This window comes from Rhincodon typus, chromosome 19 (genome assembly GCF_021869965.1).
Source record: "Rhincodon typus isolate 14 chromosome 19, sRhiTyp1.1, whole genome shotgun sequence".
NCBI classification, from domain to species: domain Eukaryota; kingdom Metazoa; phylum Chordata; class Chondrichthyes; order Orectolobiformes; family Rhincodontidae; genus Rhincodon; species Rhincodon typus.
The window spans coordinates 39,428,203-39,449,081 of NC_063350.1; the positions used below are offsets into that span (position 1 = coordinate 39,428,203).

The following is a 20,879-nucleotide window of genomic DNA, read 5'->3' on the forward strand; positions in this document are numbered from 1 at the left end:
CCCATCTCCTACCTACTAACCTCATCCCGCCCCCTTGACCTGTCCATCCTCTCCGGACTGACCTATCTCCTACCTACCTCCCCACCTACACTCACCTTTACTGGCTCCATCCCCGCCTCTTTGACCGGTCTGTCTCCTCTCCACCTTATTTTCTCCTCTATCCATCTTCTATCCGCCTCCCCCTCTCTCCCTATTTAGTTCAGAACCCCCTTCCCCTCCCCCATTTCTGAAGAAGGGTCTAGGCCCGAAACGTCAGCCTTCCTGCTCCTTGATGCTGCTTGGCCTGCTGTGTTCATCCAGCTCTACACCTTGTTATCTCTTTTTCAAAATTGTTTCCGTGTGAGAAGCCTTCCAAATGTTGATATTGTGGGAAGTGTATTCCCCAAATGACATAAGACTGGACTGACTTCTCACTAGAAAACTGGGCGATCGTTGTAAAAGAGATAGTAAGAACTGCAGATGCTGGAGTCTGAGATAACACAGTGTGGAGCTGGATGAACACAGCAGGCCGGGCAACATCAGAGGAGCAGGAAAGCCAACGTTTCAGGTCGGGACCGTTCTTTAGAAAAAATCTGAAGTGTCCCGACCCCTCTCCTGCTCCTCTGATGCTGCCTGGCCTGCTGTGTTTCTCCAGCTCCACACCTTGTTTTCTCAGTCATTGTAGAAGCTGTGTGTTCTGCAGGGAAATGAATATTGTGTTGTAAATTGAGGAATAGAACAAGTTAAAAATGTAGTGATCAGATGGTCAATTAGGAGGTCTTGTGATTCCCCAAATCGTGCATTCCAGGAACTCCTGCTTTGGATATTTGTTCACTCTATTTTTGTTTTGCTGAATATTTGTCAGGTTCTGAAAGATTTCGTCGACAGAGTGGAGAAGCTTCGCGATGAGACAGGCAAGATCAATGATTTATACCAGGAACTGAACAAATGGTCCTTTGAAAGTAAGCTCTTGTTTCGACACTAAACACATTGAAAATAAGCGCACAGTTAATAGGGCTGTAAATTCCATTTTGCGGTTTTGTTCACCAGTATTGGAATAAAATCCACTTCAAACATTAGAGTAATTCGGTTAAGATTATTTAAGCACTTCAACTCATTTTTGTAGGAATATATCTGAAAATATGCATTTCAGTAAATTAAAACACCAACAATATTTACAATGAAATGGACACAAAAGTTATTTGCTCATTTACTTTGTAAGTTTACACACAATGCTGTTTTAGACATGTCAGTAAGGGGTTAAAAAGTTTTATTAGTTAAAAGTTTTCTTACTCGTAATGAAAGTGGTGAAAGAGATATGTGCTCTGATTGTTGACCTCTAATCTCCAGTTCTAACCTATCATCCAATGACAGCCAAGTGATAAGGAGGAGATGCACACACAGCATATTTGTGAACGTTTGAATACATTTCTAGCCACAAGAGACGAAGAAGAAAACAATTGAAGTAGAGACCCCACTCTCCATTTGATAATTCCATCCCTCCCTCCCCAAACATTAAGCTGCCTGTTTCATTCTGGATGCCCCTGAAGACAGGATCTCCCAAACACTACATGTACCATTCTGTATCAAAATAATAGAACTTTTGTGACATGAATGACAGAAATGGAAGAGAAAGATCATTGTTATCAACTCTTCCAACTTGCCCTCACTCTGGTTGCCAAAACTCTTTGGGGGAAACTTTTGACCTCTGTCCCGCACTCCATCCCAGGGATCTGAGAAAGTACATTTAAAAGAAGACAAGTACCCATGTGGCATTGCATTTTTCCACTCTTCAGATATGGTGTGTTTATCATAGAATCCCTGCAGTGTGGAAACAGGCCATTTGGCCCAACAAGTCCACATCACCCCTCTGAAGAGCATCTCACCCAAACCCATTTCCTCTACCCCTGTGTTTCCCATGTCTAACCCAAATATCCCTGGGTATTATGGGCAATTTAGCATGGCCAATCCACCTACCCTGCACATCTTTGGGAGGAAACCAGAGCACCCAGAGGAAACCCGCACAGACACAGGGAGAACAGACAGTCACCCGAGGGTGGAATTGAACCCAGGTCCCTGGTGCTGTGAGGCAGCAGGGCTAACCACTGAGCCACCAGGCCGCCCTGTTTGTAAAGCCTCTGTCATAAATTGGAATCAATATATGCTTGAATTAAATATTTGTTTTCAAATTACTGTTTTTAGTTATTTAATAAAGCATACAGATACAGAAGGTATAAAAGGAAGAATGACATTTAATATATTATATATGTTTTGTAATTTATTTGGCAATTGCATTATGTGCTTATCATTAACTTTCTAATTATAGCAATTTGCTTGGTGTTGTATGATAAAAGATTTGGTCTTCTGGAACAAAATGTCATTGAAGAATCTTTGAACTTCATTCAGGCAGTTAAAATTGTAAGTACACAGCAATAAATGAATTGAGGATGAATGATTAATTAGTCCTTTGGGATATCATTTTTTTCTGCAGCCTTTTAAGGAATTATATAAATGTATAAAGTATTAAAATTACTGAATTAATATCTAATTAAAATAACATTTTAAAACAAGTGGAACTTTCTGCAGCATCCCTGTATATTTGTTGGATAAAAGTTTGCTATCAATTACAATGATAAAATGGAAAAAATGACAAAAGACTAAGCAAACAAAAGGTTCAGAGTTCTACTGAAAGGCCCACATGTGAAACATTTACTTTTATTTCTTCTTATAGAACCTTATAGAATGTTATGAATTGCTCATGCTCTGTGTTTTATTCTGAATTTTAAGATGCAATGAAACAATCAAGATTTATGTGCATCCCTAAAATAAGTGGGATTTCAAAATGATTTTATATGAATAAAACTGTTGGCTGTGACATCTAACATAATAAAGCATCTAACTAAATTGTTTACTTGATCTTTCTTACTGGAAGAAGCATATTTTGCAGAATTTTGACACAGATAAACTACATATTTTAAAAAAACAGGAATTTTAAACTTAAAACACATGCTGGAATACGACTCAATGAAGAGAAGCTAATTTCATTCTTCAGAATGCATTCATCTTCTCCCTGTATATAATATGCAAATAACCAGCCTTCTTCTATGTCTCAGATGATGAATACATTTGGTAAAATGATGGTGACTCCAGTTGGGCTCCATAAGTGTTTAAACACGAAGACATGGAAGGACCACACGGAAGCTTGGGATAATATATTCAAAACAGGTACATGCCTGATGAAAGTGCGTATTAGTATTATAAATTACAAAAAAAATCATTTAAACAAAATATACTGAAAAGCTATTATTTTAATCTTAGGGATGATAAAAACCTTTGAATAGCTATGAATACCTAGAATGTCAAATTTTAGTGCATTCTTGTGGGAACTTTTGTCTTTCAGGCTGTTTCAAATTTGATTTCTTAATATTCTGAAGAAAAGGAGATGATGATAACACTTCTGCTGTCAAACTGCATTTCATATCTTAGTACAGATTGATGGGATGGAAATATCTTTCTCTGTTGTTCTTGGGCATTGTCTTGCTTTTATTGATGATTTTACTGAGCATGGAAGTGGAAGGTTCATATTTTGCATGTAGGAAAAGTTTTTTCTACCTGAAAATAGGCTTTTTTTCCCTTCGCTGATTCACATTTAACAAACTGGTAATGAAACAATAGTTTTTTTGAACTTGTTGTTCTGTATTTCTTACAGTATGATTTGCTAATAGTTTAATATCTGTTGCAGCATGTAGAAAGCTGATGCTTTTGTCAAAGCAGTTATCTGAGAGCAGCACGTTTTATTTATCCATTATTCCACTCTGATTAGACTGTTTTGAAGCTCCACCCAAAATAAACTAGAAACCTGTAAGACATAATTCTATAGTATATGCAATGAAAAGGATTGCTTTGTTTTGGAAGTACATTACCTCATAACATCATCATTCAGTTGTTTCCCAATTTTCCCAATGTAAATAGCTACACCAATTGCAAGGTGATAAATCAAAAATGACTTTTGTAGCTTTTCAGTTCTTTCTGTGTATAATCTGCAGCACAAAACTACAGTTGGTTCTGCTATAACGTGATAGTTGCGTTCCTGTACAACATCGCATTATAGAAAATCGCACTGTAGAAATAATGGGGCCTGTGGGAAAAGTGAGGTTAGGGGCAGACCACCAAAAAAATTGCTCAAAATTCACTCAAAAGCCTAACACAAAACATAGCACAGTTAGAATAAATGTCTAATTCATATCTAATAATGAAATAAAAGTAAATTTAACACTTACCTTGAAGAAATGTCAAGATGACTTGACGGTGGAGGAGGTTTTGAGGTTGATCTGTTGATCATGTCATGCTGGCATGGAGACTGTTTTGGCGCTAACACTGAGCATGCTCAGGACAAAGCCTGCAAAACAATCATGTGATGTCAGCACATACTCCTCCGCGCACCAATGATACTGTGTTATCGCCAACACAAGTTCGCATTTTAGAAATAGAGTTTTCTATTCATCAGCCGTGTTATAGCCAATTTGTGTTGCCGGAACACACGTTTAGCAGAACCGACTGTACCACACAGGTGGTTTTTAATATGCTCACTTTAAAAACCCATCAGGATGGTCGATGCCAGAAGTGGAAATAAAAGTAATGGAGCTGCTGAAAACTTTTCTGCATTTGGGCTGAAAAGATATCACAATCCTTAAAGCAAGTCCACTGTGATTGGGAATTCCAGTTAGATTACACAAATTAATTTCGCATGTGGAATCTGTTCAGCTAATAGAGGGACCTCTATTCAATCAACAGAGTTGGATTTGAAGTTTTCAAACATTGTTCAATCATGTGCAAATTACTATGTGACTGGTTCCTAAAGAACATAAAGCTTAAACAAAAATTACAAAGACTACTATAACACTGAATGGAGTCTTTTGGCCCATCGAGTGATCAAATATTCTGCTGAGTTGGCCAAGTATAACCTACACTTTCAAAATTTCAGCTGACCAGCCACAATTAGTTCAAGTTTCACTATGTGCATCATAATGCATTTTTGTAATGTAGACTATTTTTTAAAAGCTGAAAAGTAAGAGTCACTGACCCACAATTTTCTGTTTTTATTTCTGTCTCTCTTCAATGAAGCAAAAGTTTTGTTACTATCAAATAGTTAATGATATTTAGAAGTCATTACAGTTAGAAAACATCAGATGTTGCCAAAGAATCAATTAGTGTCTAATTTAATAACTATTTTACTCAAATATTTTTTAAAAAATTATAGGTATTCATTTATTCAGTCTATAAAGAAGAGATTTAAAGCCACTTTTTTTGGATCATGTGATTGATTGCTGAACCTATGCCATTTCACTGGAATGGCATGCTCTCAGATCAGTCATCCAACTGGTAAACTGAATGACCTGGATAGGTATTGGAGCCAAGTGTTTATAACAGTCTAGGGTTAACATGAGACATTGACTGAGGTCGCTGAACTGACAGCGATGTGTAACTCGAGTTGCGCACATAGCTTATTCATTCGAGGCACTATTGACAGACACACCCACTTTCCTATGTCGTGAGTGAAAATAGCTGAAGTAGATTAGCAAAGATAAAGCACTTTCAGCATGACTTATGGGCACTGTAATAGATATTAACACATCAAAGAATATTTATTTTGCTTTCTAACCGATCAACCTGTAGTCATCAAGTTCTTTGCAAATATTTCTTTTGCTTATGTTCTGTCAAAGTAATATGACAAACATTTTATTTTTAAGGTAGACAAACAGGAGGCTGGAAGAAGACAACAGGCTGGGCAGCATCTGGAGGAAAGGAGTAGTCAACGTTTCGGGTATTATCCTTCTTCAGGACTGAAGATTACTCCTTTCCTCCAGATGCTGCCTGGCCTGCTGTGTTCTTCCAGCCTCCTGTTTGCCTAGCTTGGATTCCAGCATCTGCAGTTTTTTGTCTCTAATTTTATCTTTTTTAACCTTATTTACTGAAAGAGCCAATTTGTTAACGGTTTAGTAGTACTTGTTTCAAACTCAAAAACAAACAAGTTATAAACAGCAGTTTCCAAAAAGCTAACATAGCACCTGATAAAGCTGATACCTCATGAATGACCCTCATTATTGCTTATTGTACGTAAAAAAACTATTGATTTCACCACCTTTGAAGCAAATCACTGAAATGCACAACATTCCTTCACTTGTGTGCAAGGAATCAAACATTGTGATGAAATTAAAGGAAAAATTACAATGAAATTAAAATGCTAAAGGCACTGAATTAAAATGAATTTTGGAATTTAAAAGGAAGCATGGGCAGAAATTTTTGAGGGGTGGGAGTCAGACCTCAATGTTGGATGCTGCCAGGACTGTATGTAGGCCTATGAAAAGACCCAATGGATCTGAGATCCACTTACATTTCAGGGACTTTGTGGAGACTGGATCCAATATGGCTATGTATAATTAGATAGAAGTTACAGCACAGAAACAAGACTTTTGGCTCAACAGGTCTATGTGGTGCTAACAGTCCATCTAAGCCTTATCATAATTTAATTAATTTAACTCTATCAACCCAAGCTTTGCTTCCTTCTCGCCCCTCATTAATTTGACTAGCTTCACTCCAAAATGCTACTTTGGAGTTCCATTCATTGTAACTACTTCACAAATTATCAGGTTCTGCTTTCTAACCATACTTCTAAAAAGTTTTTCTTGAATTCCTTATTTGATTTATTGTTGACTATCCTACTTTTATGGTCCTTAGTTCTGAACGCTCCCACAGCTATATCAAACAAAACTTATTTTTTTCAAGGTAATTATTACTTGTTCGAGTAATTGTTTACCAAACAGAATTGTTTGAGTAAGATGGTTCAGATGATCTCCTGTTTGTCATCTCAAGTAGATGTTAAACATTTAGCAGGTCAGAAGGGCAAAAAAGCAATAAACAAGACCAAATAAAAACAGTCTTTATGTCACTCACACAAATCGTCTGAATCCAAATGAATTGTTCAAGAATTCAGATTCTTGTAACTCAGTTCTAACCAAAAATACATTTTATAAAATTAACAGTCTGCTTTTTAAGACCATTAAGCAATGCCATTCCATGCAATTATATTAGTTATTTATTCAACATATCTCATAGAAATTATTAAACAACAGCATCTGTCTTTTATCTTTGTCAAGTCGTAATCAGGCGTAGATAAATGTATTTGAATAAGTCCATTTTAAAAATTGACCTTACTAAGAAAATATCTGAACTGAAAAGAAAAGAGTTTAGGTTCTCCAAAGGATAATTTCATGAAGAATTTGATACTTCCACAAAATATTTCAAACTCATGACTGAAGCTAACTACAAACAGCTTTAATGCTTGGAGATTGATACAGTGATTTGAATTTGTATATTTTGCTCAGCTGTTTTCTTCCTTGTGTATTTGTCATTTTAATTTTTCTTGTGTGTAATTTTTTTTAGCAAAGTGCCACATTGATGGAAGATTGAACAGACATTCAGCCTGTCCAGCCAATGACTTCCTCTCAGAAATCTACAATGGCAGTGAACTATCGAGAAAAGAATTGTATGCAGCTGTCACAGAGCTCCAGATTGGAGGAGTAGAAACGGTAATATTCTAACAGAAGTCCACATGCGGTAGTTGAAAAGATGCAGCTCAGAGCTGCACTAAGAGAATGCACTTGGTTACAATCTTAATTATTAAGCATCAACTTACCTCACGTGACAACACTTTCACCTTAGAGTCAGAATATTCTGAGTTCTGAACAAGAGTCATACTGGACAGCAAATGTGAACCTTGTCTGTGCATTGATGCCGCCAGACCTTCTGAGTTTCTCTTTTCAGTTTTGATTCCCTGATTTCACACTCTTTCCCAAGATTTGAACAGATTAAGTCAGCTGAAAATTTGATGCTAAGTGAAGGATACCTTGTTAAAGGTGATGGGCAGTTATTGTGCACATTGGGCTAACAGTGGGGGTAGGTCAGTCACACATTGTCTATCTAATATACCCAGTGATACCATGGTCAGGTTTCATTAGAAAAAAGACTCAGTTAGATGGCAATGCTAGATGAGAATTGTAGCCCTCTGCATTTGTGTGGGGAGTCGGACAAAGGAAAATCCAACAACTTCTCCAAGGAGCTGACCGGGTCTCAGGTGGAGAATGAGCAAGCTCTGGGAGGAGCAGATTACATGGAAGGACCAGTAATTGTTGTTTTTTGAGGAGGAGCATTTCTGTCCCACAGGAATTGCTTAGAAAAACAGTTCCAGAGTGACCTCTAATTGTCCGTTTAATGTCTAATGGTTAGGACTCTGAAAGCTGAATTCCATTCAGCTGAGGTACAGAGCCCAGTCCACGAAAAGATGAGCATAAGCACATTGTTGAGGTTCCAGCCTGTTTGGAAAAGGCCACTAGCCACCTATGAACATAAAAATGAGTTTGGAGCGAGAGTAGGCCATTTGGCCCCTTGGACCTTCTATCTGGTTTAACTTAATCTCCATATTCCCACTGACACCAAACCATCACCTCCTGGTCGTCAAGAATCTATCCTTTGCCTTAAAAATCTTGTAAGATTCTACTTGCATTAACTTTTGAGGAAGACAGTTCCAAAAGAATTCTGAATTCTTTTGCTTCATCTCTCTTAAATGGACAACTCCTTATTTTTGAACTAGGATCACCAGTTCTTGATGTTCCTTTGAGAGCAAACATCGTCTCCATATCCCACCTGTCATGAACCCTCAGGATTTTGTATGTTTGAATCAAGTCATCTCTTGACTAAAAATCTAGCTTGTCCAAACTTTCCTCCTAAGACAACTTGCCTATTTCAGATATTAGTCTGGTAAATCTTCTCTGAACAACTTCAAAAGCATTCACAACCTTCTTTAAATAAGATGACAAATACTAGACACAGTATTCCAGTTGTGCTCACACCAGTGTCCTGTATAACAGAAGCAAAACCTCCCTGTTTTTGTATTGAATTTTCCTCACAATAAACAATAACATTCTATTAGCTTTCCTAATTACTCACTGAATCTGTATTGTAGCCATTTGCAATATATGTAGGACATCTAGATTCCTCTGGCGCTCTGCAATTTCTCATCATTTGAATAATATGCTTCATTTTTATCTGTCCTTCTAAAATAGCCAATTTTCCCATTTTACCCATTTTGTCAAATCTTTGGCCATTCACTTAACCTATCTTTATAACTTTCTAGCTTTCTTATGTCCACTTCACAACTTTCTTTCCTACCTAGCTTTGGTTAATCTGCAAATTTAACAACTGTACCTTTGTTATCTTCAGCCAAAAATAATTTATAAAAATTGATAAGAGTTGTGACCCCAGCGCTGACCCCTTTGGCACACTACTGTTACATCTTTGCAATGAGAAAACGATCCATATGTGCCCACTGTATTTCCTGTTAGCTAGCTAACCTTGTATCCAAGCCAATATATTAATCCTTCACATACAGGGAAACACTGCTCTAGTGGTGATGGCATTGCATTAATAATCCAATGGCAAGGCTAATGCATTAGGACATGGGTCCAAACCGCAAGCATGGCATCTGGTGAAATTGAAATTTGATTTCAGGATGTGATGAGTGGGAACCTGCAGGGGTATATGGTGGGCTTTCAACATTTTAGAGTTTATATCAAACACTTACCTGAGTGGATTGAAGGCTTGGACACTAAACAACACAATGTATGGCGTGTTGTTCATGAGATTACATAACAAGGACCAGACAGATATAGATAGGTTAAGTGAGTGGGCAAAAAACTTACAGGTGGAGTATGAAGTGTTAAATTGTTCACTTTGGCAGGAAGAACAAAAGCAGTATTATTCCAATAGAGAGCAACTGCATAATTCTGAGGTGCAGAGGGATCTAGCTGCTCAAGTGCATGAGATACAAAAAGATACTATGCAGGTTCAGCAAGTGAATAAGAATACTAATAGAAAGCTATCATTTATTACTAGATAAATTATACATGAACAAAAGGATGTTATGGTTGAGTTACACATGGCATTAATAAGACAACACCTCGAATACTGTGTGCAGTTTTGGTCTCCTTATTTAAGGAGGATGTAATTGTGTTGAAGGGAATTCAGAGGAGCTTTACTATGCAGATATCTAGAATGACTGGGCTGTTTTATGAGGGAAGATTGGACAGGTTGGACTATTTTTTAAAGGAGTTTCAAAAAGTAAGGGATGGTTTGATTGAATTTCATCAGGTCTTGAGGGGTCTTGGGTAGTGGATGTGGGAGTTTACTCTTGTAGGTGAATCCAGAACTATGGACACTGTTGTGAAACTGGGGCATCACCCTTTTAGGACAAAAATGGGTCAAAAAAAATCTTTCAGTTGGAACTCTCCAGGTCTGAATGGTTGTAACCATTCTCCCTGTGTCTGCGTGGGTTTCCCCCGGGTGTTCCGTTTTCCTGCCACAGTCAAAGGATGTGCAGGCTAGGTGGATTTGCCATGCTAAATTGCTCGTAGTGTTCGGGGATGTGTAGATTAGGTGGGTAATAGGGAGGTGGGCCTGGGGTGGGATGCTCAGAGAGCCAGTGTGGACTTGTTGAGCCGAAGGGCCTGTTTCCACAATGTAAGGATTCTATGATTCTATGAAAAATTAAATACTTCTAAGGTGGAGGTAGGTAGACTTTTGTTAGGCCAGGGAATCAAAGGTTGCTGGGGACAGATGAAATGTGGAATGTTGAACAGAAACGGATCAACCATAATCTTAGTGAATGAAAAGATTTGATGAGATAAATGATTTACTTCTGCTCCTAATTCATATTCCCACACGTTTGTATTTTCCACAATAATCTTTGATGTTGCATGTTAATAAATGCCTTCTGGAAATCTAAGTACAGTATGTCCACCTTTTATCCACAGCATGTGTTATTTCTTCAAGGAATGCCAATAAATGGTTGAACATGATTTCCCTTTCCCAAAGCCATAATAATGTTTTGAAGAATAGCCTTAAGCATTTTCCCTACAACAGATGTTAAAATAACTGCCTGCAGTTTCCTACTTTCTCCTTACCTTTTAGAATAAAGGAATTATATTTGCTATCATCCAATTTTCTGAAACATTTCCTGCGAATAGGGAATGTTGGAAAATTAAAACCATTGTATCTCACCAATCACTTCTTTTAAGACCTAAGGATGAATTCCATCAGTACCCAGGGACTTGTCAGCCCCAACAATTTGTGTAATACCACTTCCATGGTATTGTAATTTTCCTGAGTTCCTGCCTACATTCTATTTCCTTATTTACAGATACATCTGGGGTGTATCTTCCATTATAAAAATGCTAATGCAACATATCTGTTCAATTCATCTGCCATTTCCTTATATTTCATTACTAATTGACAGAGTCACTTTTCCATCCATGTTGAGATCTCCTCAAAAATTGAATTGGGTGAGCCTTAGATGTAATTGAAGATTTTTAAAAGAAATTTTGCCTTGTAACTACCTCATTCACCATGAAAATTAGGAGTCTTCAGTCTTGTCTTTTGCATCCAGATGCTGGACACCTCAAGCATTGAGGATGGGAGATCCATGGAGCTTTCTCCTCTTGTTCGTTGTGAAATTGTCCTATTAATCATGACTATATCACGGGGTGCCCAACAATTTCAAACATAGTGGCTTGTCACCCACAATTATAGCATTCTTGTTTGCTACTGCCTAGGACTTCCCTGCTGTGGGACCCTACCTCTTGCTGTGGGACGGGTATATGGGGACGGATAACTTCTGGAGTAACCTCCCCTATTTCTGTCACTACCTTCATTCCATCACACAGGACCTGGGTGTTGGCCTACTGGTTTGGAGTATGGAGGGTTTGATGCTACATTTCCCACATTCACCTGATTGATCTTGCCTCCCTTGCTCTGTTTAGGGTGCTGTAACTCCTGGATCTCTATCCCTGAGGCATGGGTCACCCTTCTAAGTACCTAAGCCTTAGTGTGGGCATCATCAGCTGGGCCAAAATTCTCACACAATTGTCCTATTATTCATGACTATATGACAGACTGTAGAACTTTGATCTAAACCCATAATTTTCCCATAACTGTTGAAACTTTAGCTATAAATTTTGAATTAACCTCCATGATATTGAAGATTTGCAAGATTTTCCACAAATCTTAAGACTATTAATTTGGAATTATTAAATTTTGTGAAAAACTATATTACAAAGTTTCTTTCTCCTATTGTTATTCATACATGACATTATATGTGTCTTTAATTCAAGGTGAAGAAAAGGCTTTGTACAAATACTGTAAATAGTAACAGTTTAATTAACTGAAGGCAATCAATTGAAAATTCTGCAAAAAATCCATTAACATTCTAAATTATCTTACATTACAGACAGCCAACAGTTTACTTTGGGCTATCTTCAATCTCTCTCGCAATCCCAAGGCACAAGAAGAGCTTCACAAAGAAATATTGTCCGTGCTGTGTAAAGACCAGGTCCCAACTGCAGAAGATATTAAGAAAATGCCTTACCTAAAGGCTTGTCTAAAGGAATCTATGAGGTTTGTTGACCAGATGACTGTTCATTATACCTACACAAAATGGATTGCAGTGGTTCAAAATAAGAGCTAATCATCACCCTTCTCAAGAGCAAATAGGGATGGGCAATAAATATTGGCCCAGCCTGAGACACGCACATTCCATGAGAAAATTTAAAAAAAAAGATTTTGACGTTTGTATTTAATAGTTCTGAGCTTAATATTGTCATTTCCAATCCTGCATTTTTTTGTTTGCTTATATCATGCATCTAATCCCAGTCAAAAATAAGTAACTCTTCATATTTAGAATGATATTTACAATACAGCTTTCTTCAATCTGACAAACACTCAATTCTTTTGTTATACAGTTTGGCCAAGATTGGGAAGTATACAAAATTCTGAAAGCAAACAATTCTATTATCATCCAATCATTCTTTAGCATGCACTGTAAATCACATTGCTGGATTACAGTGGAACTAACAAACTTACAGTTTATTACTTCAGTGTCTTTTTAAGAATGAGACATGAGTTGTTAATTTTTTACTGATAAATTGTCCAGAACTGAAATACTGATATGTTGCTATTATATCTGCCCTATTGTAATCAGTTATGTTTATTTTCTTCAGAACTATTAAGTATGTAATATCTTTATCACACGTCACTATTGCACATATCTTTCCATCCTATATAACTAAAGTGATCATTCCAATTAACTTGGTGTGTGCTTTTTAAATGAACAAAGGTGTTTATAGAGAAGTTTGCAATCTTGTTAAGTATTCTGCAATAACAAAATACCTCATTAAAGTAATCATTAATATCAAATACCTGTTTAGGATTACACCTTCTGTGCCCTTCACGAGTCGCACCCTGGACGAAGAAACTGTTCTTGGTGACTATTTGCTACCTAAGGGAGTAAGTATCACGTGACATTTCAGATACAAACTGAAAGTATAACAAAGGTCCATTTTGTTGTTATGTGATCAACATCTTAAATTATTCATCATCCCATAGTTTGAAGGACTTTTCATATTATGGTACTAGGCAAAAGACAGCATCTATTTCATCCCAAAAACATTCAGATAATGAATTACATTTGAAGCTGAATGGCTGTTATTTAGACATAACAAAGTGTCTATTTTGAACAGACTAGAACGATATAATTACCAGGAAATTGTTTTTAATATTGCTGGGTTAAGGCATATGTTTTTCAAGGACACCAGAAGATCGTTCTTCTCTTCTTTGAACAGCATTAAGAGATCTTTAACGTTCACCTGAACCAGAAGAAGCTGAGGAGTACTCATTTTATTATCTTATCCAAACAACACTCTAAAATGCCTGGGAAAATGGGGCCAATCAATAGGAATGATTCAAACCAAAAATCTCTCATCAACCACGCCTATAGTCACAGGCACCTATCAGCAGCAAATGTGAGAGGGAACCAGTCTGTGGTTCGAGCAACATGGAGAAGGTGAATGGCAGCAGTGAAAGAGGGTATAGAGGCAAAGAAAGTCAGCTCAGAAGCCACAGAAGGTGGTGAGGCTGCCGGGTTCGAGGAGAAGGAGACCTCTGAGTTGAGGGTGTAAGACACTGAGACTGTGGGCATGTAGGGCTGGGGATGGGAGTGGTGAATGGATGGCAAGTGAGGCTGCAAAGAGAAGCTGCAAACATTAGGAAGGGGGACTTCAAAAGGTTGCAATGAGAAATGGCTGTAATCAGGAGAGAGCACATTTACGTTTTTCAGCATTTGGAAGGTTCAGCTAACTGGGAACCAGGAAAACCTGAGGTCACTGAGGTAATCGATTCCTTGCAAATGAATATGGAGAGTATACATTAAGGCTGCAGAAACTCATGAACTATTCTGTAGGGGAATACGTAATGGATGCTATCGTAATGAACACTATGACTTTGATAATTTAATATTGAACAGTTTTATTTCTTAAAGATTAGCATTTATATATGATCACATCTCAAAGCATTTCACATACTGTGAATTACTTGAGATGCAATGACAGTGTCAAAGATAAACATGCAACAATTTAGTTATTACCTCACCACTTTTTGGGAAGCACGTTAAGGTTGATGGCTTTTAGGGCACAGAAGAATGTGTCAGTTATTTTCTAAAAAAAACATTTTTTGCCAATATGCCTGTTATGTTATACCAATTTAAACATTTTGATACCTAGGAAATTAATGCTTTCCTTGTGTGTTGTTGCTTTATGTTTAATGAGGATAATGCCAGATCTGGACAACATCCAGCTTTATGCTGATAAATGGCAAGATATTATGCCATACAAATACCAGGCAATGACTAACTCCAACAAGAGAGAAATCTAACTACCATCTCACGAGCTTTCTATCACAGAATATTCCACTGTCAATATCCTGGGGGTTAGCATTGACCAAAACCTGAACTGGACTGGCCATATGAGTACAGTGGCTCCAAGAAGAAGTCAGAGCCTAGGAATTATGCAGTAAATGACTTACCTTCTTTGTCCCAAAAACATGTGTGCCATCTACAAAGCAGCAGTCAAGAGTGTGATGGAATTCTTTCCAAACCTGTTTGGAAGGGTGCAGCTCCAACAATACTCAGAAGCTCAACACCACTTGATTTAGACACCATCCACCACCTTCGACAATCACTCCTTCCACTTTTGACACACAATTGCAGCAGTGTGTGTCATTTGCAGATGCACTGCACTAAGTCACTAATGCTCCTTCATCAACAAACCTGTGACCTCTGCCACCTAGAAGGACAATGGCAGCAGATGCATGGGAACATTGCCACCTAGAAGGACCAACCCCAGGCCATGTGTCATTCTGAGCTGGAATTATATCACTGTTCATTCATTGCCACTGGATAAAAATCCTGAGGCTCCTTTCCAACAGTACCGTGGAGGTTCCTACACCCCAAGGATGGCAGAGATTCAAGAAGGCAGCTCACCACAACCTCCTCCATGCCAATAAATGCTAACCTAGCCAGTGACAACCACAATCCATAAATAAATAAAAATGCAAGCTTGACTATTGAGAATACAGATGAATTCTTCCAAACCTGCTTCTGTGGAGTCAAATACCCCAAATGTCAGCACAGGTATAGAATGTATTATTACTGCATGAATTCATCATCTAAAAAAAGGCTTTAATGACAATGAGAAAGGAGCCCTGAAAATTCAGAAAGAATGATTATAAAAAAGAACTCCTCTAAAAATCTCAAGAGGAGCCCTCGAGAAAGAATACATGTATTTTGACCCCTGCATTCAACAAATGAGTATCTCAAACAAAATTTCAGTAGCACAGTGAGATTTCACACCAGATTATACGTTCAAATAAACTTCCTACAATTGATTTTGAGTGGTGCCAAGTGGGCTGGGTTGTCACTTGACAATTATTTGGTTGAAGTACTATTTCAAGAGACTACCTACGTCAATCATGATTTATGTAGCTGGGCAGTAGCTTCTGCTAAATCATCAAACTGTTGCCAAATTGTTGCTATGCTTTTATTTATAGTGCTTTAAGATCAAAATCATGTTTAATATGTAACTCTGTCTTAAGCAGACAAATAGAAATAAACTGAAAGAATTAGATAGTGAAAGATAAACAGAAAACAATTGCACATAGGGAAATAGGCCACAATCTTTCTTTTTATTTGCTGGATAGTAGCTAGCTATTCGTAAAAATGTAAGAGCAATTAATTGTTCATATCCTGGAAGTGTAAGTCTTGAGTTTGAGTGGGTTAAATAAATGCATTTTCAGAATGTTCGCACTTCTGTAAAAAAAAGATGTGGCTTCATTTTTTTTTCTGCAGACCATTTTAATGATAAACAGTCATGCATTGGGGTGCAATGAAGAATATTTTGATGATGGAATGCAGTTTAAACCTGAACGATGGCTACAGGAAAGGCATACAATCAATCCATTTGCACATGTGCCATTTGGTGTTGGGAAAAGGATGTGTATAGGTCGGCGGCTGGCTGAGCTACAGTTGCAGTTGGCCCTCTGTTGGGTAAGTCTTGTGTGCTGGGCATCACCATTGTTCTGCTAATCACGTTCAAGTGCATCAATCAACCAGAGTCACAGATTTTTCTAACCAAGGTTTTGTTATCTTTATTGCAGTTGGTGCCAAGGTACAAAATATTGGCAACTGATGAAGATCCTGTGGAAACATTGCATTCTGGGACACTGGTGCCTAATCGTGAAATCCCAGTAGCGTTCCACAGACGTTGAGGTACATTTACAGTTGTTATCAAATCATTGTTTTGAAATAGCGTATAAGTGACCCTGTTGCTTTGGTTTTCCCCTCTTCCTGCCCTTCAGTATTGTGTGCTGATGCTACAGCTGAAAATTGACTGTTGGATTACATTCAAATGATACATATTGGTTTATTCCTAATATTTTTCAAGATTCTCTGCCCAGTGCTGTCAAATGATATCACAAGATCACTGCAAATCATTTTTAAATTCCTTTTTTGGCAAAGGAAACCAGTCACTCGCCTCCTTCTTTAATTTTGCTTCTTTGATTAAGCTTTCAGTCACGTCTCATAATATTCTTTTTTGTGACTGCCTGTGTGATAACATTCCTACAAAGAACTTTAGGATGCTTTATCTTCATTTAAAATGTTATATGAATCATTGTTGTTAAAGAAACTGCCTGATCCTCGTCTTTGTTGTGATGAGCTATGATTCCATTGCCCAGAGGAACAGTTTTCAGATTCAAATGCTTTGGTCCCTTTTCTATGGCCAAAGGCGTACTAGAACGTATGGGCTTTGGACACCAATGTCAGGAGCAATTCTGGGTGAAGGATGTGTGTGGACTTCTAAGACTAAGACTTAAGACTAGCTGAGCAACTTTCCTACAAGAGGCCTTTGTACCTGGTTGCCTCTGAACTCGTCATCTGATTAAGGACAATGGGTAGGATGTTGATGCTGCTGGCTTTATCAGAAAACTGATTGCTCTGGAGCCGTGTTGGTAGTTGGACCGAGATGGGTGGGGAGGGCTGAAACTGGTTGTGATTGAGAGAGCAATTTAAGGAGCCATTCATACAGGACTCTCCAGATGTCCATTTGAAGTTATGTGTGTGGCCTTCCCCACCCACTAGGCTCTGTTTAGCAGATGGAGGGGTCTGTTCCTATGGCCCCTGGGACATCCACAGAAAGACCTTTCCCAGGAAGCTGGAACTTTCCCAAACTGACTGGGCATGGTGGGGGTCTCCACTGCTGGCAAAATGTGGACAACCTGAAAAAGTCACCCTTAACAGAACCTTCAATTATTTAAATTGGCTGCATTTCTCTGTGTTGGGTCACACAGTTGGAAATTTCTTTGAATGTGGAACTGCATCTGGGAGACATTACCACTTGACCAGGAAAATCCTGATATTCTCATCTACCTTCTGCAATGTGCACGTCCACCTGCACAATGTTACTGCCCAGGTGGCAGAATAGAAATTGACTTCTGTAGTGCGAAGCAGAGAAAAACTAACATGCTAGCATTCCAAGGAATATTGTGGGCTGGCAAATAAACTCAATGCAGCTCATACTTGTTATTAAAAGCGTAAAGGTCTATTGTTAAATAACTTGTGTTGGTCAGACTGTCTGCTAATAGAAAAACAGTGAGTTCCAAGGGTTCTGTGATTTTAGTTATAATCCAAAATTGGAAGCAATTGTCACAAAACAGCTTTGACGTGGCAGGTTTTACATCCTGCCTTTTGAAATGTAGAGCTTGTTGAGACAAGGGGAATGGAGCAAAAGGTAAATGGGTTGTAAAAAAGAACATAATGGCTTAAGTCTAACAAATAAATGTAATTGGAAAGTGCCAATTATTTATGTTTGGAAAACTGGTTTTACATTCATTTCTTTATTTGTTATGTATAGTTGTTGCATCAGACAATATTTTTCTTTTCAGGAGCACTGTGATTCTTCGAGAGCACAGCCCAACCTACACTCTTGTTAAGCTCAGCATTTTATAATCAGTGAAAAAAGGCATTGCAAGGCCAGAAGAATGTTATGGGAATGGAAGGATTACAACACATTCACTGACCTACAAAGGTTTACAACATTTTCAATCTAAGGCTGCTCTGATAAGAATTGAGTAATGCAGCAAGTTACACTGTTAGACGTTTTTGCTTGGCAGTAGCCCTTGCTGGTGAAGTAAAAACTCTAATATCCAACATTTGATGCTTAATATACCGTCTAAAGTTAAGACATAAATTATGGTTGGTCTTAATGCTACCTTCTCAAAAGATGTAAGCAACCAGAAGGAACTCTGATATTCTGAAAATGTCTGACTGTTCCAATTTAACTCTTACATGTAACTAAAGTGAGAAACATTTGTATGTCCAGAAACTAGGCATTTGTTTGGATACTACTGACAGCTAAAGGCAAACAACTATCCACTATGAGCATTGCCAACAAAAACAAAGTTGCTGGAAAAGCTCAGCAGGTCTGGCAGCATCTGTGGATAAAAAGCAGGGTCAGTGTTTCAGCTCCAGTTCTGAAGAAAGGTCACTGGACCTGAAACATTGACTCTGCTTTCCCTCCCACAGATGCTGCCAGCCCTGCTGAGTTCTTCCAGCTATTTCTGTTTTTGACTCAGATTTTCAGCAACTGTGGTGCTTTATTTTTGTTTCTCAAGAATTTCGGTTTTTATGAACATTGCCAAAGTTGGTGAACAGAAGCTGAGATTCTAAACATGGAAGAAATTCTAAGGAAACAAAAATAAAGCAACACAGATGCTGAAAATCTGAATCAAAACAGAAATAGCTGGAAAAACTCAGCAGGTCTGGCAGCATCTGTGGGAGGGAAAGCAGAGTCAACGTTTCAGGTCCAGTGACCTTTCTTCAGAACTGGAGCTGAAACACTGACCCTGCTTTTTATTACAGATGCTGCTGGGCCTGCTGAGCTTTTCCAGCAATTATGGTTTTTGCTCTTGGGAGCTTTTCCGGATTAACTGGCAGACAGTCACAATGTACATAATCACAAACATGTAAGTGGTGTAGAAATTAGTTTTTGATCGTGTAAAATGGGATGTATCATATTGGCTGCCTGCTATATACTCTGCCCAATACCCAGTTACAATGCAGTCAATGGGCAAAAATTTAAGATGCAGCAATGGGCCCCCCTGTTTGCTGGAGAGTTGGCAGCAACCTCACTGCAACCATTATGGGAGAATCATGAGGATTAAATTCTCCACAGGCTCTTCTGGCTCCAGTAAGGGCAAATTCCATCAGATTTCTGGTGAGGAGTGAATGTCTGAGATCAGCTAATAGCTCTCCAGTCTTGGCTGTGCCAATGGAAGGCATGGCCACTTCCAGCACTGCAGTGGGAAGTCCTACCAGAATCATTGCTGGGACCTTCCAACTAATGTAAATGGGTCATATTGCTTGAGGATGGTCTAGTGAGGGGAAATACAGAAAGCCCATTGTCAAGGACAGCACAGTGACTTTCCAAGGGTCCTGGCATTTCTGCCAGCAGGTCCATCTGTTGCGTTCAAGATGCCTAAGAAAGAAGGATTTCCCATGAGGCAACAAGCATACCCAGAAAGGTTTATGTCACAATTTGTCCACATGGCCAGGTGCTGGATTCTACCAAAGGCAGTGAGATATGGAACTTAACCAGCTCTCAGGTGGTCCCTTGAGTCTCAATTGGTTTCTGGTAGGAAGACCATCCTTGACCTTTCCTACCCTGAATTTAATCAAGGAGAATTAGGAACGTGGAACCTTCATCTTATATTTCCCTGCCACATGATATAGCCATTCATTGCTTTACACCTGATCTCCAGGGAGTATTAAATCCCACCCAACTGAATTAAAAACCAAGTGGGAAATACAATGGCACCTTATACAGTACCCTATTATCTCTGTTGCACTAAATTAAACAATATTTTTAAGGTAAGAACCTTATTAGACAATGGTATAATTGAAAATATTATTACTCAGTCAGTTACTTTGCATGGGAATGCAACTTATCAAAGTTTATAATGATGCTTTAGTCTCTCTAGTGGTAAAAAATATCCGTTACAGAACTATTAGCCTGTTATGGGACAAATATAACAATGCACTTTTCAATAGAGTTTGTTTTACTTAGAGAAAATCTAACAAGTTAGAAACTCAGGGTCTTTGCTATTATTAGGCAATTTTGCACAACTGAAGAGATTTCTGTGTGTTGATTTGTAAACGTCTTTCAATTTTCTATTAAAAGTTAGTAAGAAGCATTTAATGAATATGTTTTCTTTTGAATTCAGCTGCTTTTTGCCAAATGTTTCAAATATGACTAATGTTAAAGCAATATTATAATGCCATGACCTATATTGATAATGAATTTATTTATTGGGTGAATTGAAATCACTGGTTGAATTTTTCAAGACTCAACAGCAGCACTTTTTAAAAATGACTCTGGCCATCTTAGAAGGAGATTTTTAACATT

The 20,879-nt window shown here is 38.1% G+C and overlaps 1 protein-coding gene across 1 annotated transcript in view; it reads left to right on the top strand.

Annotated features, from left to right (window-relative positions):
• The window catches only part of LOC109910917 (1,25-dihydroxyvitamin D(3) 24-hydroxylase, mitochondrial), a 39,875-nt gene extending 21,012 nt beyond the window's left edge, over positions 1 to 18,863 (top strand). Inside the window, exons 2-10 of the mRNA XM_048608580.1 lie at positions 845 to 941; positions 2,306 to 2,397; positions 3,093 to 3,204; positions 7,423 to 7,568; positions 12,320 to 12,486; positions 13,296 to 13,374; positions 16,268 to 16,465; positions 16,576 to 16,687; positions 18,361 to 18,863. Of these exons, the coding sequence (XP_048464537.1) occupies positions 845 to 941; positions 2,306 to 2,397; positions 3,093 to 3,204; positions 7,423 to 7,568; positions 12,320 to 12,486; positions 13,296 to 13,374; positions 16,268 to 16,465; positions 16,576 to 16,686 (1,002 nt within the window). The 3' untranslated portion in view covers position 16,687; positions 18,361 to 18,863. The remainder of the gene's footprint in view (positions 1 to 844; positions 942 to 2,305; positions 2,398 to 3,092; positions 3,205 to 7,422; positions 7,569 to 12,319; positions 12,487 to 13,295; positions 13,375 to 16,267; positions 16,466 to 16,575; positions 16,688 to 18,360) is intronic.
• Positions 18,864 to 20,879: the final 2,016 nt, after the last annotated feature.